At 44.6% G+C, this 14,877-nt stretch overlaps 7 protein-coding genes across 7 annotated transcripts; 3 read left to right on the plus strand and 4 right to left on the minus strand.

Moving 5' to 3' along the window:
- Positions 1 to 11: 11 nt before the first annotated feature.
- Positions 12 to 1,100, plus strand: V8C40DRAFT_280220 (TauD/TfdA dioxygenase family protein; the record flags this gene model as incomplete). Its single annotated transcript, XM_083221366.1, has 3 exons — positions 12 to 143; positions 197 to 406; positions 468 to 1,100. The coding sequence occupies 3 exons, from the start codon at positions 12 to 14 to the stop codon at positions 1,071 to 1,073; spliced, it is 948 nt and encodes a 315-aa protein (XP_083072275.1). The 3' UTR covers positions 1,074 to 1,100.
- A 126-nt stretch (positions 1,101 to 1,226) lies between these two features.
- On the minus strand, positions 1,227 to 2,308 carry V8C40DRAFT_248428 (uncharacterized protein). Its single transcript, XM_083216539.1, has 3 exons — positions 1,761 to 2,308; positions 1,507 to 1,692; positions 1,227 to 1,451 (listed from the first exon to the last, which is right to left on the minus strand). Exons 1-3 carry the CDS (start codon positions 2,068 to 2,070, stop codon positions 1,399 to 1,401), a joined length of 549 nt encoding a protein of 182 aa, XP_083072276.1. The 5' UTR covers positions 2,071 to 2,308; the 3' UTR covers positions 1,227 to 1,398.
- Positions 2,309 to 4,177: 1,869 nt separating this feature from the next.
- On the plus strand, positions 4,178 to 5,089 carry V8C40DRAFT_280224 (uncharacterized protein). The gene is made up of 3 exons (XM_083221367.1): positions 4,178 to 4,533; positions 4,583 to 4,883; positions 4,938 to 5,089. Exons 1-3 carry the CDS (start codon positions 4,358 to 4,360, stop codon positions 5,073 to 5,075), a joined length of 615 nt encoding a protein of 204 aa, XP_083072277.1. The 5' UTR covers positions 4,178 to 4,357; the 3' UTR covers positions 5,076 to 5,089.
- Positions 5,090 to 5,120: 31 nt separating this feature from the next.
- V8C40DRAFT_248433 (transcription factor domain-containing protein) lies at positions 5,121 to 7,275 on the minus strand. Its single transcript, XM_083216540.1, has 6 exons — positions 7,168 to 7,275; positions 6,925 to 7,063; positions 6,687 to 6,774; positions 6,132 to 6,626; positions 5,789 to 6,078; positions 5,121 to 5,738 (listed from the first exon to the last, which is right to left on the minus strand). Exons 3-6 carry the CDS (start codon positions 6,762 to 6,764, stop codon positions 5,219 to 5,221), a joined length of 1,383 nt encoding a protein of 460 aa, XP_083072278.1. The 5' UTR covers positions 6,765 to 6,774; positions 6,925 to 7,063; positions 7,168 to 7,275; the 3' UTR covers positions 5,121 to 5,218.
- Positions 7,276 to 7,960: 685 nt separating this feature from the next.
- Positions 7,961 to 8,776, minus strand: V8C40DRAFT_275571 (killer toxin; the record flags this gene model as incomplete). Its single annotated transcript, XM_083220732.1, has 1 exon — positions 7,961 to 8,776. The coding sequence occupies one exon, from the start codon at positions 8,774 to 8,776 to the stop codon at positions 7,961 to 7,963; it is 816 nt and encodes a 271-aa protein (XP_083072279.1).
- A 2,253-nt stretch (positions 8,777 to 11,029) lies between these two features.
- On the plus strand, positions 11,030 to 12,095 carry V8C40DRAFT_248439 (alpha/beta fold hydrolase). The gene has a single exon (XM_083216541.1). It carries the CDS (start codon positions 11,058 to 11,060, stop codon positions 12,036 to 12,038), a length of 981 nt encoding a protein of 326 aa, XP_083072280.1. The 5' UTR covers positions 11,030 to 11,057; the 3' UTR covers positions 12,039 to 12,095.
- A 339-nt stretch (positions 12,096 to 12,434) lies between these two features.
- Positions 12,435 to 13,403, minus strand: V8C40DRAFT_275573 (glycosyl hydrolase family 62-domain-containing protein; the record flags this gene model as incomplete). Its single annotated transcript, XM_083220733.1, has 2 exons — positions 12,435 to 13,184; positions 13,221 to 13,403. The coding sequence occupies 2 exons, from the start codon at positions 13,401 to 13,403 to the stop codon at positions 12,435 to 12,437; spliced, it is 933 nt and encodes a 310-aa protein (XP_083072281.1).
- Positions 13,404 to 14,877: the final 1,474 nt, after the last annotated feature.

Below are 14,877 nucleotides of genomic sequence, written 5' to 3' on the forward strand. Positions count from 1 at the left end.
CACTTGCAAAAATGGTCGCCGCAATTAATGGCTTCAGAGTCACTGAGATCAGCCCCGGGTTTGGTGCTGAAATTTGTGACTTCAATGCCGCGGACGATATGACAGAAGAAAACTTTCGTCGCCTCCAAGAAACTGTAACCAAGGTAATTCATGGTCTATAACATAATCCAATTTTCGCTAATGTCAGTCGTATTAGTATGGAGTTGTAGTGATCCGAGAATCTCAATTAACAGACGAGTCTCACATCAGGCTAGCTCGCATGTTTGGAGATTTGGATGATGTGAAGCCATATGTTGCTGCAGGACGGAAAAATAGACTCAAGTATGACGAACTCTTTGACGTTAGCAACGTTGAACTGGACGGCACCATTGTTGATCCAAGCAGCCCTCGCGGGCAGGCGAATAAGGTACGTATGGATTCTACATACCTACTTTATACAAATTTACATACCAATATTTGGCGACTAGGGAAACGGTCTATTTCATGTCGATTCCAGCTTCAACCCTCGTCGAGCCGGATACTCTCTCTTGCTTGCTCATGAATTACCGCCCGCTGGTACCGGCGGCAAAACAGCATTTGCAGATACAAGGACTGCATTCGACGAACTAGATGACGACCTGAAGCAAGACCTCTTGGCAAACGATTATGTTGGAGCGCATTCCATTCTGCACTCACGGAAACTTGCTGCTCCCGAGTATTTTGCAAATGTTGATCCTTCTCAGCATCCAATGGGTCGTCACAGAATTGTCCAACGCCATGAGAGATCTGGTCGCATGAATCTCTACATCGCTGCACATATACACCACATTGAAAATCTCAGCGAGGAAGCGTCAAAAACTCTCTTTGACAGAGTTTTCACTCATGCAACGCAACCAAAATACGTCATCGAGGTTGAATGGAAGCATCCAGGAGATTTGGTTATCTGGGACAACACTTGCACAATGCACCGTGTAATCACAGGGCCATTCTCTACCAAGCACAAGAGAGACATGCGACGCGCAACTGTTCATGACTCTAGCAGTAGCGCGTGGGGACTGAATGAGCATTCGGATGTTCGACAAGGGTTGCCATAAATACTTAGTATAGATGGGGGAAAGCACCTCAGTGTATTATTTCACTATCATTTGGACGTGGGTTTAGCCCCATGTTAAATAGCCCATCGTTGTAAACAGCGACAATCTTATCATATTTCAACATGTAAACAAACATAGTATTTATATATAGAACTTCTCTCTTATGCTATGTTTACATAACGGAGACTTGCCTCCACGTCTCGACATATCCTTTTCATGAAGCCCTAAGGAATAAACCGAATCCACAAACTGCTACTCAAATTTATGAGAACTGTGACAATTTGTACTCCCTTATAACGCGATTTTTGACGTTGAGAATGCGTGCTTAGTGAAGAGTGAGGCGATAGCAGTTGATAGCTTGGGAGTTGAAGCAGCCGACTGCTAAAGGTTAATAATTCCATTCTTCGAAATCGAATTCAAGTTCATAACATACTAGGAGTGTTTTTGCCAGCAGAGTACAAGTACTTGCCACACCAGTCACTGCCAGCCTGGCGGCTAAAGTCAAGCTGCTCGTTGCTGCGAAGACCACGGTAGCTGATGCCGACGCTGAACATATTCAGCGTGACGTAGTGTTGAACGTCGTATGTAACATCGTCCCACCAGCCTGCCTGGCCATTGCCTACCCATTGACTGAGTTAGAATAACAAACTTGAACCGATCTCACGAGCGTAGCAAAAGTCCACTTACACCAATCTTGGGCGAACATGCCAATGCCAATGTTGGCGTAATTTTGGCGCTTCTCAGTTGCGGGACGAGCATGAGCCGGAATGTCAATCTGAGCACGGATCCATGCCCAAGCGTCGGTGCCTTCTTCTGCAGTATAGAAACCCTCGTGAGCCTTAACAGCATCATCAGGTATCGGTCCGAAAACATCAATTCCCTTGGCCGTGGCATTGGCAACAGACTCGATCTCCGCGATCTCACGAGGGAGAATTGCAAGACCAAGAGCAGAGTTGGCACCAAAGAGGCCAAAGGCAATGATGTTAAAAAAACGCATTTTGAGGTGTAGTTATTGTTGGAGTTTGTTTGAGGATGTTTTTGTGCAAGATGAAATGAATCTGCTGGTTTGAAGATGTAATGGTGTCGAAACAACATCAGGGAAAGCTCTAGGGGAACATGTCAATTATTTATACTTCTTCTTTTGCCTTGGTTTGCCCGCTTTGTCACCATCGTCACTCGTATTTCCATAGTCTCAATTCTCCTGAAGCCCAAACCTGGATTTAACTCAGTGATGCTGAATGATTGGTAAATAGGCGAGGTAATGCAGTCATCTCTTGAGGCTTGCCAAGAACTATTGGCAAATGCCTCGTTGTTCTGAATCAGGAGACAACTCACAAGAGCTATAATCTGACGTGAGTAGGTGAAGCTATTTCCACCTATGCTGGCGCTGCTGGATTGGCCGCCAAGCTATCAAGTCTCAGCATTGAGTGGTTTAGAGTTCCGAGGTCCCGTGTTAAGTGGAAATTGAACATACTGAGAAGCGGCATCATGCAAGGAAGTGTATAAGCTCAGCCAATAACGGGCGTTGCCTCACATCAAAACTTGTCTGCTCCCCTGTGCTTATAATGCTGTCAAATCCTTCTCGAACCATATCTCTCATTGTGGATTAGGGCAGCTTACTTTATTTCATACGCTTAAAATCTTATACCTTTCCCTGGGCCGAATCACCTATTCGGTAAACGGGCATGCGAACCGAGGTAATGATTGGCGGCTGTAAATTTGCCCATAACTTTTTATCGTGTCATTTAAGCGCCGTTCATTTTTAATCAATGACAAATGAAGACTATTTAAGGCGCACTTTCCCATACAGGGGGGGCAAGGGCGAAAGCAATTCTTAACAGCAATGCAAATAATGCCGTGCTCGTAGAGGTGAAAATCCTAAGCATATAATCCTGCTTGGAAGTTGGGCAAGGTTGTGAAAGGTCATCGTGATGAATACATGTATGTAGCTATTTACTGTTCCCTGAGATAGAATATTGTGCACTTGCCTTAGCAATACAGATCATTAAACCAAGATTGTGCATATTACACCCTAAAGCTAGTCGATGCAGGCAGTAGTGCGGCTGTGCAAGCGCTTGTATGCATATTTCTATCACATTTGAATGCGTGATACGGCAGACTCGGAAGGGACCCGCGGTAAGTGCAGCTTGAAGAGGTTATGTACGGTGATGAACATATCTTCTCATGCCTACTTTTGTGCTCCGACAACGAGTCATTTGTATCTGAGCATATAGATAAGTCATAGATTTACTTGACGAAACTGTGTGTTAGGCACCATCGAATTTCATGCTGTAGGGCATAAAGACTTGGATAACTTGGAGTCTCGAGGTTCACAAACAATCTAGTGCGGGGGCAAAGGGGCTATGCGACCAATTGCCGCGATGTATGTGCCAAGTCTTCGTTCAGGCTTACCCGAGCTGTTTCACTAAACAAGGCCTTTAGTACTCCGTAGCAAGAAGAGAATGCGTCACTCGTTTTCGTTCTCCTCAGCGCAACGGACCTGGGGATTCACGAATTGACCGTGAAGGAGAGCGAACTTGGAGAATCTCGGCCGCCGCGTCTCCTCTAATAATACGTTCATAAAGCTCGCGTCTACATAGAAGTCGTCAAATTGTGAAATTATGACGGGCTGGATAAGTATTATAGAAAGAACCTCAGAATGTGGAGTCGGCATCGGACAATTACCTACTGGAACGTTGTATTGGGTGTATGAGATCGGATCTTGGGATGCCACCCGCCGACATCTATGGAGTACCGATAATGCGTAACTACGGTATGGCAGAACATGCATTTACTCTCCCCAGGTAAGGGGGCTTCCCATTCCATATTCTAATTGTAGTATCTTCAGCTGCTTGACTAAATTATTTAATTTACTACTGCATCATTCGGAATTTTACATCTTAAACCCATCCTCAAAGTATCCACATTCGTCTCCCGTTCCCGCCCCACTGAACAGATCGGCATTGCCAGATTGGGAAGCAATTGAACGCTTTTCCAATCCTTGATCCACATCGCGGCAGAGCCTACGGGGAGATTTAGCGTATGGGATCCTACATTGAATCTGAAATGGGCAAGATTTAGACGCGCTGGAGATAGGAGACGATGCAATTGATGGCGCAGCTTCATTTCTGTCGTATGGGATTACGCGTCTGATCCAGTCGAATGAGTATATATAATGACTTTGACTCTGCTTTACGTTTATTTCCAAGCTCTCAACATCTCAATTGCACTTCAACACTCACTTCCTAAAATATTCTGTTCACTTCACTCAATTGGACGCAACAATGTTGTTCAATCATATCTTCCTTGCTGCTGCCATTGTGGTACCTACTATTGCCACCAAAACTCCGAAATGCACTCCATTTCCTTCGTCCATGATCGAATACTCATCCAACTTCAAGCAGCCAAAGCCACCTTTGGTGCAGCCTGAGTTCACGACAAACTTTGTCCAGCATAAGTGGTTCGTAGCTTACTTCAGCTGGTATTGCAATAGCTAACACGAGTTGTAGGGACGAGACACTGTCTCATATTATGACTGGATACATTGACAATTCCCCTGCCAAGGGCCTTGTTCGTGTCAATGAGGCGTACGACGATGCTCCAGCCTCATCAATTTTCAACTACGCGAACGTAACCAAGGATGGCCTGGTGGATAATCTGATGACCATCTACAACGGGACGAAGCCATACGTGTGGCAAGGCTATGTCAATTCTAATTATCCCATCTTTGAGAAGGATTTCCTCGTCAAGAACGAGGCTGTCTTCGGTGGCCTCGTTACAAGGAAGTTCACGGATGGCAATGTGGCATCTGTTGGTAACTCCCTATTCCGAATCTCCATGATACTCTGCTAATCCATGATATAGTGGGACATTATGTATCAGGGAGCAATTCCGGTCACCATCTACGTCAACACTTGCAACGAAATTGTTGGCTACGACTATTTCTCTCCTGGCAGGCGCACACGTGTCGTCACCGACTTCTTCAATATTCAGATCAGCTAGATGCTATCGCATGAAACGTATAGCTCAACACCAGTGCAAAACGTGTTGAGTAAGATGCACCTGCATCAACTCCAGATAGATTTCATTTTCTTTCTTATTTCTAAGTAGTCTTTATCTTTCGGTATATCTATATAGAGAATCTTTTAAACACCAGGTTGAATATTATCTTGATCATCTTGAAACTCCCAGAATTCGAGTAGATCTATCTGTATTCTTTCCGCCACAACGAAGCCGCTGTTATGTATCTGATTGAGCAGATTTCGCACTTTATCTCTTTGCCACTCGAAGTTAGAATGCGCACCTGCCATTCTTAAAGGAAACAAGAGAATAGCGCCCGGAATATTTGAAGATTGAAGAATTTTATCGCACAAATCCACGATGGCCGCAACGCATGCGTCAATCTCCTTTTGGTCCAATTGAGGAATCGTCCCGGGGTGCCAACATGTATAATAGCTGAAATTTCTGCAGTGGAAAAGCCGAACGGCATGATATTTTGCAAGAGCAAGCTGAATAAAATGGTCCGTGGGATCTGGTGGTAAAGAGACGCTATCGCACCAGTTGCTGATTTTGCGATCCAGTTCAGTGCCTTCATGTGCTAGAGCGGTGATTGTGGGACTAAAAAGTCTTTCTTCTTCAGGTATGCTTTCAATCTGCTCAAAAAGTCTGCTTTTCGTTAGTATAGTGTTAAATAAGTCTGAACTTTTCGTATTTACCGCTTGCTGAACGCTGATGTTTGGATCATTAGCTCCGTGATGCTCGCCGTGAAATCTGGAGTTTCTGCAGTTTCGTGATTTATGCTGTTGTATACCCTCCACTTGCTCTCGGATAAAAACGTTGCATCTCCGAACATAATTGTCCTATTGGCTTCAAGCACTCGAAATGCGTTCAGAAGCCTCCGTTGCAACGATGAAGCGTACGCATCTGGGCCAGCTAGCTGCAAAACCTTCGAGGTGCCATAGAACATATGCTTTGCCCATCCTTCCCCAGATGATTCGGACATTAACTGTCGTCTTATTAGCTAAATTGACCATTTGAACGTGATACGATAATCTTTACCTCGAACAGTCCCAGTAAGAATGTGCTCCACGCCACATCTTCGCATACCGCAGCGTCACTTGTTTGCAGTCGCTGTTGGAGTGATTGCAATGAACGGTTATATGAGCGGTATGCGACGCATTGAGGTGATTCTTTTTGCTCGAATGATCTAATCGACGAGCGCCTACTTGCATCTAGAGCCCCAAGTGCGATAGCCAAGTTTCGCAATGGCGGTGAGGTTTGCATCAATGGTAATAAATCTTGCGCTATATCAGTGAAGTCTGGGGTAAACTGACACCGAAGTAATGATGCGGCAAAGCTGCTTAGGTATAGATCATTGCTATGAGTCTGTATTTGCAAGGGCAGTGTTGCAGCTTCTAATATCGATTGCTGTGGTGGCGTGTATTTGACAAATTTGACATTAAACGTTGTTGAAGCAGTAGCCGAGGATACAGCCTGTGGAGTGCATATCTTTTTGGTACGCTGGCAGTATTCACATGGAACGCCGCCTTGACACTGTTGATCACGGAGTTATTAAGCATGCGACTCATCAATTGTTTGCATCGAATTGCGAACCTTTATTTGCCTCTTGGCACAAGCCTTGCAGCGAGAAACTCGCTTCCTTTTATCTAGAGGACCGACTGCGCGCTTCATAATCTGTAATCTGGCTTTCTTAGTCGACCTGAGCAGTCCAAAGCTGTTCTACCCATGATATCTTCAGATATAATTGTGAGCGTTCATAGAAGCGCAGGGGATTTGACGGGGTAGATCACTTGTATGTACTGATCCAATCTCTCTGCCGTGCAAAGCCTACCTACAAGGTGTTCAGTACTCAACTTGTGGTACGTATGCAATTGCATGTGTCTTCAAGTTCCCACCTATCACTTCCTAGCTAATTGCCAATAAATCGCACGTCAATTACGAGACGCTCGGTAAATCGGCTCCCTGCTTGTCTTGTCCGAGGTTAGCAGCGCTCAGCGGGAGTCCAGGGCAGTATTACTGAAGGTGTTTTCATTGGCACATCCACGTGGAAATATGGTGCCTATGGATGACGTACCCGATTATAAGGATCACAGGTAACTATTCTTAGAATAATTGACCTTCTCGAAAGAGTTCTAAGGAGATAAAAGTTGTTGCCCTCTGGCAACCGATTATTAGGCTCGGGTCAAATTCGTCATCAAACTGGCTGGTGCCCTGAAATTGAATTAGCGTCGAGTCACTGGCCGCAGCACGAAGTTACTAAGCACAGCTGAAAGAATCGTGGCATTCCGCTGTGGAGATGTTTTCTCCAGGTTGTTGAGGTAGCTTAAACCAAAGGAAGTATAGAAATCCGAGAGACTGGATTCTCGATACCTATCCCTTGTGATTACACCGATGGACAGCGCCGAATCGGAGCATTGAGAATGTACCTTAACCTGGGCGCGGCGTAATACATATGACTCTGCAAATGACTGTAAGGGATTCCGATTGCCAGAGGAGTATCCCAGCAGGGAAGAAGCTTGTGCCTGAATAGAGGATGCATATTACTTACGACAAGGTTGTTGTTTGTGCATTTTAAATGTCTGCTCCTCTACGTCAATCTTTCGCATTTACTGTCATTCCATAGTCTTTTTCTTTGACAGGGAAAAAATATTATAGATGCATCATAAGTTTATTACTACCCTGAACTATGGTAAGCATTTCCAAAACTTGATAGACTAAAAATCTCGAAGAGCGGCATATATCATGCTCAACTTTGACAGTAAAAAGTAACGGTTTCAAATCCAACGTCTTCCATCCCGCCAACGGAACACACCAGTAGCTTGGCCACAGCTTCTGAAGAATCCCATTCCATCCACAGTAGACTTGAATTATGCAACAAAATTGACAGTCAACTCGCCGTTATTAACGTCGTTGCCATCGTCAGTAGGGACACTACCACAGACATCGCAGCCGTGGTCAAGGAGCCATTGCATGTACATGAGGGTTTGGTCCTTGTTGAAAGTCCGATCGCCAACATTTTGGTAGAAAGCGCAAAGGCGGCCAGTGGCATGTGAGATACAGGCTATTTGCTGTCCTTCTCCCCAGAGACCGTCGTCGCCACCAGCAACGGTGTTTCTGAGATCGTCGATAGTTCCTCGTTCGGTTCCGGCGATGCCTCCAACACCACAGCTTGAGCTACCGTTACAGTTGATGCCCAAGCGCTTTGACAGCTTAGAAACACCTTCTCTCTTGGTCTCAACACGATCAATGGCGCGCTTCTCACTTTTGGCAGCCACTTTGACCATGTCCATGCCACGGCGAGCATTGGTGACCATGTTGGCAGTCAACTCTCCATTATTAACATCGTTTCCTTCGTCCACAGGCACGCTACCACACGCACCACAGCCGTGGTCGATGAGAGCCTGGACGTACCAAATGGTTTGGTCCACGGTGAATGTTCGACCAGTCACTTGGTAGAAGACACAGAGAGAGGGGTTCCCGATAGTGTTGGGAGATTCAACACAAGCGATTTGCTGTCCATCCGAAAACTGTTGATTCGGGTCCATGCCTCGGAGTATGCCAAGAATTTCGCCCAAGCTGCCACCGTTACCGACGCAGAGGCCGCTGCCTTGGCAATTGATGCCTAGAGTGCTGGCAACAGAGATAGTGCTGGCAAGAGCCAGGAGACTGCTGCGAGAAATCATTGCTGTCGTTTTGAAGTGTAGTGATGATATGATGAGTGATGATGTGGGAGGATGTGGAATGAAGAGTTGAGTGCTTCTCGAGCGGAAGACTGGCTCTTTATATAGTCGTAGAATACTCATTTTTGCATCATAAATGTCTGTTCAATTCGAATTCAAGATATATCAGTCGCCTATCAGCTTACGCCAAGAGAAAAGGAGAAACTTGGTATACCATTACCCTTGTGTAGTTGTGGCCGAGAGAGAAGGGATCGACAGAAGCAGACATCTTGTGAGTATTTCTGTGTCAATTACTGATGGTTGATAATATTATGTTCGTGAGCTATATCGGTATTTCCTTAATATTCTGTTAATGCTGGTGTAGATACCTTCTCCCAGACTCACCAATCCATGAGTAGTTTTAGAGGTGATCTTCAATAGACTGAAATATATCCAACTACCAGTTTTCAAATTCTAATGTTATACATTCGCATCACAATCGTTAGGAATCTAATAGATAGAGACGACGTATCCATACAGTTCTTCAGGGGGGGGGGAGGTAGTTGTGGGGATAATCCTTGGCATTCGTAATAGGTCTTGATGATTACTATATCCTGGTAATAACATACAAATAAAATCCGGCTTGAAGAGAATGCATGACTTTTAATTAATACAATGAAACTATCATTGTTTTGGGTACTATACATAATAGGTCGTTCATTGATACCGGCAGCTACCAAGAAGACTATGCTCTGAATCAAAATGGTGTTTATGCTTATTTTCCTTACGAATTAGCGGAAATAAAGCCAAAGTAATCATTATGGATGATCCGGTACGTACGATTCAGCTGCGCTCAATTCGGCAACTGTTGTCGATGTTCCTTCAAGCAAATCTTTCCAATTTTGGATGAGTGAATATATAATTTGTAGGGCACCTAATATTTGCGTCATGCATATACTGCATTTGGAAGAGACGGCCTTCGTTTTACCTCATGTTGGCCAGGACGGACTTTATAAGGCATGCTTATGTTTAACATTGTATGTAGATCATCAACCGGGTTGATACCTGTTGATTTCCTTCTTCAGGATAGTGGGTAAGAAATGTGCGGTAAAGCTCAGTGGAGTGACAAAAGTTCCACCCTGTACCTGACATTGAAGCGTCAATTAGGCTATCGCCAAGATAGATTGGTTTCATTACCTTCTTGGCCGGGAATGAATGATGTAAGAATGGCGAATTGATAGCAGTCGTCCATACCCGACAAGAATACATTATCGTTGAAATGATTCCGCCCCGCATGATTATGGGCTGAAGGCTTATCGCCAAGACGCGCTATTTGTCTTTCTTTTGGTTACCTTGAATACGAAGTTGGAAAGCCAAGATACGACATAGTCCTAAATCGACACGTGGCTTATATTGTTGCTCTCATTGTGTTTACAGCGGTGGAGTTACTGACGTAGGTCGGAAGAGTCCAGATTTCTGGCGCCACAGACTTGGAACAGCAATACCAGTTAGTAGAAGAACTCAATATGATACATAGTGACAACCTCAATAGAGGAATAACCGTCTAAGTAGCTTGGAAGATGTTGTGGCTCCGCAGACTTTGGTCAGCCCAGTATCATGGTCTCCAAAATGCACTAGACTATTGAGATTAGCAGATAAAGAGTGCCATAAATCGTTTGTCAATTATTGGTATCTCAGAGGTAAACCGTTCATTATTAAGAAAAGGGTGTGAGCAAACACAGCGAGATCAATGAGAAGATACAGCTAATCGGCCATTCTGTCGTCCCCGGGAATGTAGCATTTGGGACTTCAATCAAGCGAGTCTTAAGCACAGCCTAGTTGGCATTGACCCTCGAAAAAAAAGGTCTTAGCTATCTAAAACTCTCTATTAGCAATAATCGAGTTCACGCGTGTTCCAGTATTCTTTGGTACCTCTGGTGTAAACTGGGACGTCACCTCGCTAATCACTGAATGATGCTGTCCCGGTAGTTGTGGCATAGACTCGCATTTACTCTTCGATTTAAAGTACTTGATCCATACTTTTTGCATTTGAAGTAGATCAAAGGCTACTTTCTGGTTATAGGCTATGCTTCAGTTTCAATTTTGACGATGCATAGCCTACTCAAAGTCATGTCCCCGCGCAATTTGCGCCATCCAATACGGCCATTATTCCAGGGCGGCAATCGGCTACCCGTGTTATGCAAAATTTGACAGCTAGGGATCCCACCGACCACGCATTCACACACTCACGAGTTATGACACACACATATATATAAAGGCAAAATACCTCAAATATGATGACTGAATGATTCTTTTCGCCGTCATACTATCATTGCTAATCGTCAGCATGGCGTTTCTGGCCCATATCGTTCGCAACATAGCCATGATTTCTCTTGGGTTTACTACCGTGTCCTCTTTTGCTTCATCGCAGTCACTGGATAACTATATTCCACTTTACAGCATGTTACCTCCAACACCACATCTCCCAGATCCGGCATTTTTCGGGAAGACTCGGATTAATAACATCGATCTTTGGTATGCCTTATTTGGGCCATCGCTGGATTGCGGGCGAACCCCCATAGTCTTCCAACATGGCGGCAAGATCAATTCCAACTGGTGGGGTCTCCAGATCGGACATGTTGCTGGCAAGGGACACCCTGTAATCACAATTGATACGAGAGCTCATGGTCGATCAAACGACGACCCAGAGGCACCGCTCTCATATGACTTATTCGCTAACGATACCGTGGCCCTACTTGAACATCTCAAGGTGCCTAGGGCTTCGATTGTTGGGTGGTCTGATGGCGCGAACACTGCTCTCTCCCTAGCGATGCACCATGGCGAAAAAGTTGATCGCGCATTCATCTTTGGCGCCAATTATCAACCTGATCAAGCTAATGTTACTGGCATAATGGGATTGCCTTTCTTGGACGATCTGCAAAACCGGATGAAAAGCGAATACGAAGCTTTATCTCCAAATCCAGAGAAGTTTGACGAATTCATGTCGAAAATGGCCACGATGCAAAGCACCTTTCCAGACTGGAACGACAAATCTTTTGCCCAAATCAAGACGCGCTTTCAAGATCCCAGCCATGCACCTATTATATGGATTGGAGATGGAGATTCGGAGGAAGTCGTACAGCGAAGAGTTGCAGGTGATATGGGAGATATGATTTGGGGATCAAGCCTCGTTGTACTGCCAGGCGTCGGACATTTTGGCCCTCTCCAAGATCCTGATACGTTCAACGCGATCCTTGATCGATGGCTTGCAGATCCACGCCATTAGCGGTTGCTCCCTATGCAGCCTCCCGAAAGAAGCCACTACTATATCAGTCAATAGCGCCGATGATCTCCGTAGGACTACATTAGGTGTTGCTATATGTTCGCAGCGTTAAATATTACAAGTATACGTGCATATATGTCACACTGAGTTGCTATAATCGTGATCGCAATGCACTTCCATTTAAACCGTCCCCCGCATTTATGTAGTGATAAATGCCATGGATAACCGGCTTTAGAGAGTAACAAGCATAATTTGCTCTGTTAACATATCGCCGTACTTCATCCCTTACTTCAATATCCTGGATATCTCCCACGGTTCATTAAGTACCTCGGCACTTAAACATCCTACGCTTGTGGCCCAGTTGCCATGTAGCACCTGATTGACAATAAACATCCTAAGCTAGTGCTGTAGAGTCAACAGACCTGGTCGGTAAGGTAAGAGGTCGTAGCTACCACCAGAATTGGTCGCTCGTCCCTGGTACAGGAACTGCAGGTTGCAAGGATCAATTGTCATCGTCTGATCAGGATTGGTACGAATTAGATCGCCATGGCTAATGTCATTGGTCCAAGTCGCGCCGCTGTTTGCCTTGCCGGCAAAGGGTTTACCTTCACTCGTAGTTTGTGGAGTCCATGTGCCACCTAGATTGGTTGCCGTAACTGACCGGAAGTAGCGCCCATTTGCTCCTGTTGCCTCGACTATCATCAAATATTGGTTTTGGCCCTGAACGGAATATACTTGAACAGCCTCAAACAGGTTGTTAGTCGAATCGCTCAGGATGACTGTCGACGATGAACCGAAGCTTCCTGGAAAATTTCCAATTGGCATGCTAGCCCTGTAGATTTTGCCGTTGTCTCCTGCAAAAAACAGATACATGTTGCTACTATCACCAATGACTGTCTGGTCGATAGCACTGGCCCCGGATATGGTGCCTGAGAAAAGTGGCTGTGGCGAAGACCATCCACTCACGCTTGAGGGATTGCTTGACGTAAGGTAGGAAAACGTAGTTGGTCCCCATTGATATGCAAGCACCCAAATATTCTTTGGGGCAAAGTAGAAGACAGTAGGGGCCACAGTGCCGGGTGTCATTTTGTTCTGGCTTGCTGATGCCATACCAGACCAGTCGCTAAAGAGACCAAAGTTCATTGAATCCTAGGTTGATCCAGTGTCGTGAAATGATCCAAAGACAAGATGCTGTCCGTTGTAGGTAACATAGGAGAAGTCTTTTAGTGAGACCCATCCTGATTTCGGACTGGCCAAGGCACTCGTGGAATTCCAGCGATTTGTAGATGGAAGCGCGCAAGCAGCCACTCGTGCAGCGACAACAGTCGCCGAGGCAAGTAACAAGGCTCCGGCTTGTAAGAGTCTCATGATAACGTATTGATATGATCTTAAGAAAAGAGAAGTTTTGATGAATGAATAGTTTAGAATCATCTACGATAGCAGAACATCACAGGTCTTTTATAAGTTTTTGAGGTTGTATATCGTGTACCTATTCCTAACAAACTTTGTTAAGCTGGAAGTATTTCGCCATGAGTCTCGGTCAGATCGGGTCAACCCACTCTTCATGAATCGGCAGATGTCAATATCGATGCTACATTATGCTTTCAGAAAAGCGCTCTAATCGCTTTTCTGCCTCGCACACCATGGAGCGTTGCATTGCAAGCTTGTGGGGGGTAGTAGTCTTGGCAGATATTACAACAACCGTAATTCCATACACATACAAAGGCTAAATTGGTTGTGTTCAAATGTATCAGAGTTCCCCTCTAGAATAACTCATATTTTGATCTTCAAGATAGTTTGATATCAGAAAACTTTAACCGGCTGCCGTCCGGCTATATGTGGCTATAGAGCCAGCAGTATTTTGCTATCTATAGTCACCGGATTGCAAAGGCCTGTCATAGTACGGACCTTATGGGATAGCAGCTGCCATATGATACTTTCTATCAATGTACAATTTACTATCCAAGCTCTTGCTTCAATGGATGATTTCTACACAATAGGCCTGAGTGGTCATTAATTGACTTCTAGAGCTGTTTCGCATTGTTAAACGGTAGTAGTAATTTGCTATATATACACTGATCGACGGTGCCAACGTTAAGATAAACAAAAATTGGCATTCGGGTATATTGTCAAGTATGTGTGGTTTCACAGCCATCGAGGTCTGCTATTGGTGCGCTAGTACTGAGCACTCTACTTACGGAATTCATTACCCACCATAATCCAGAGAAGTTGTAATGTCATTCGCTGTCTGCCGAATGCAACATACTCAAACTCGCCATTTTTTATCTATCACTGTATTATGTTATTTTAAGTATTAGTTATTCGAGCTCGTTTCATATCATAAAAAAATACGGATCATAACTGGGTATTCGTATATCAATTTACCTGCAGTAAGAAGACATTTGTGTAGATCATTTGTAGCTATCACGTACGTATCCTTAGCTTTTAACTAATTTGAACCTTCCCGTTCTCTGTTCTTTTTATACGCACTTGCTTTATAAGGGGGCGAGAGGTTGGAGCAATATGTATATTTAAGCCTCGCGTGCTTGCTAGCTATATAGTATATTGGTGCATCAATCCACTCTTTTCATATCCGCCGGACACCTTTTTTGGAGATGTAAAATACGGGTCACCCGTATCGTAGAACATTGTTGCACCCCAAAGTTATTTAGTATTTAACTGCTCCATGATTTTTGGCGATGGAATAAGTCCAGCTGATTACATCTCATCAACATATTGCATCTATAAATTTCTCATTGTATTACTGCGCAACGGCATATTGCACATATCATGATTCATAACTAAATAAATCTAATTGCTAATGTAGCTAGATCTAAATGGT

This window comes from Trichoderma camerunense (assembly GCF_050948025.1).
Source record: "Trichoderma camerunense strain CBS 138272 chromosome Unknown V8C40scaffold_11, whole genome shotgun sequence".
Classification (NCBI taxonomy): Eukaryota; Fungi; Ascomycota; class Sordariomycetes; order Hypocreales; family Hypocreaceae; genus Trichoderma; species Trichoderma camerunense.

What these genes read in the sequence shown, in the direction of transcription:
- V8C40DRAFT_248428 (XM_083216539.1), bottom strand. Translation starts at nt 2,070, where the DNA reads ATGCGTTTTTTTAACATCATTGCCTTTGGCCTCTTTGGTGCCAACTCT. An exon ending in CATGTTCGCCCAAGATTGGT is followed by an intron (nt 1,693 to 1,760) that starts GTAAGTGGACTT and finishes GTCAATGGGTAG; the next exon opens with GCAATGGCCAGGCAGGCTGG. An exon ending in TGCTGGCAAAAACACTCCTA is followed by an intron (nt 1,452 to 1,506) that starts GTATGTTATGAA and finishes AACCTTTAGCAG; the next exon opens with TCGGCTGCTTCAACTCCCAA.
- V8C40DRAFT_280224 (XM_083221367.1), top strand. Translation starts at nt 4,358, where the DNA reads ATGTTGTTCAATCATATCTTCCTTGCTGCTGCCATTGTGGTACCTACT. An exon ending in AACTTTGTCCAGCATAAGTG is followed by an intron (nt 4,534 to 4,582) that starts GTTCGTAGCTTA and finishes CACGAGTTGTAG; the next exon opens with GGACGAGACACTGTCTCATA. An exon ending in CGGATGGCAATGTGGCATCT is followed by an intron (nt 4,884 to 4,937) that starts GTTGGTAACTCC and finishes TCCATGATATAG; the next exon opens with TGGGACATTATGTATCAGGG.
- V8C40DRAFT_248433 (XM_083216540.1), bottom strand. Translation starts at nt 6,764, where the DNA reads ATGAAGCGCGCAGTCGGTCCTCTAGATAAAAGGAAGCGAGTTTCTCGC. An exon ending in TCTTACTGGGACTGTTCGAG is followed by an intron (nt 6,079 to 6,131) that starts GTAAAGATTATC and finishes ATAAGACGACAG; the next exon opens with TTAATGTCCGAATCATCTGG. An exon ending in ACATCAGCGTTCAGCAAGCG is followed by an intron (nt 5,739 to 5,788) that starts GTAAATACGAAA and finishes AACGAAAAGCAG; the next exon opens with ACTTTTTGAGCAGATTGAAA.
- V8C40DRAFT_248439 (XM_083216541.1), top strand. Translation starts at nt 11,058, where the DNA reads ATGATTCTTTTCGCCGTCATACTATCATTGCTAATCGTCAGCATGGCG.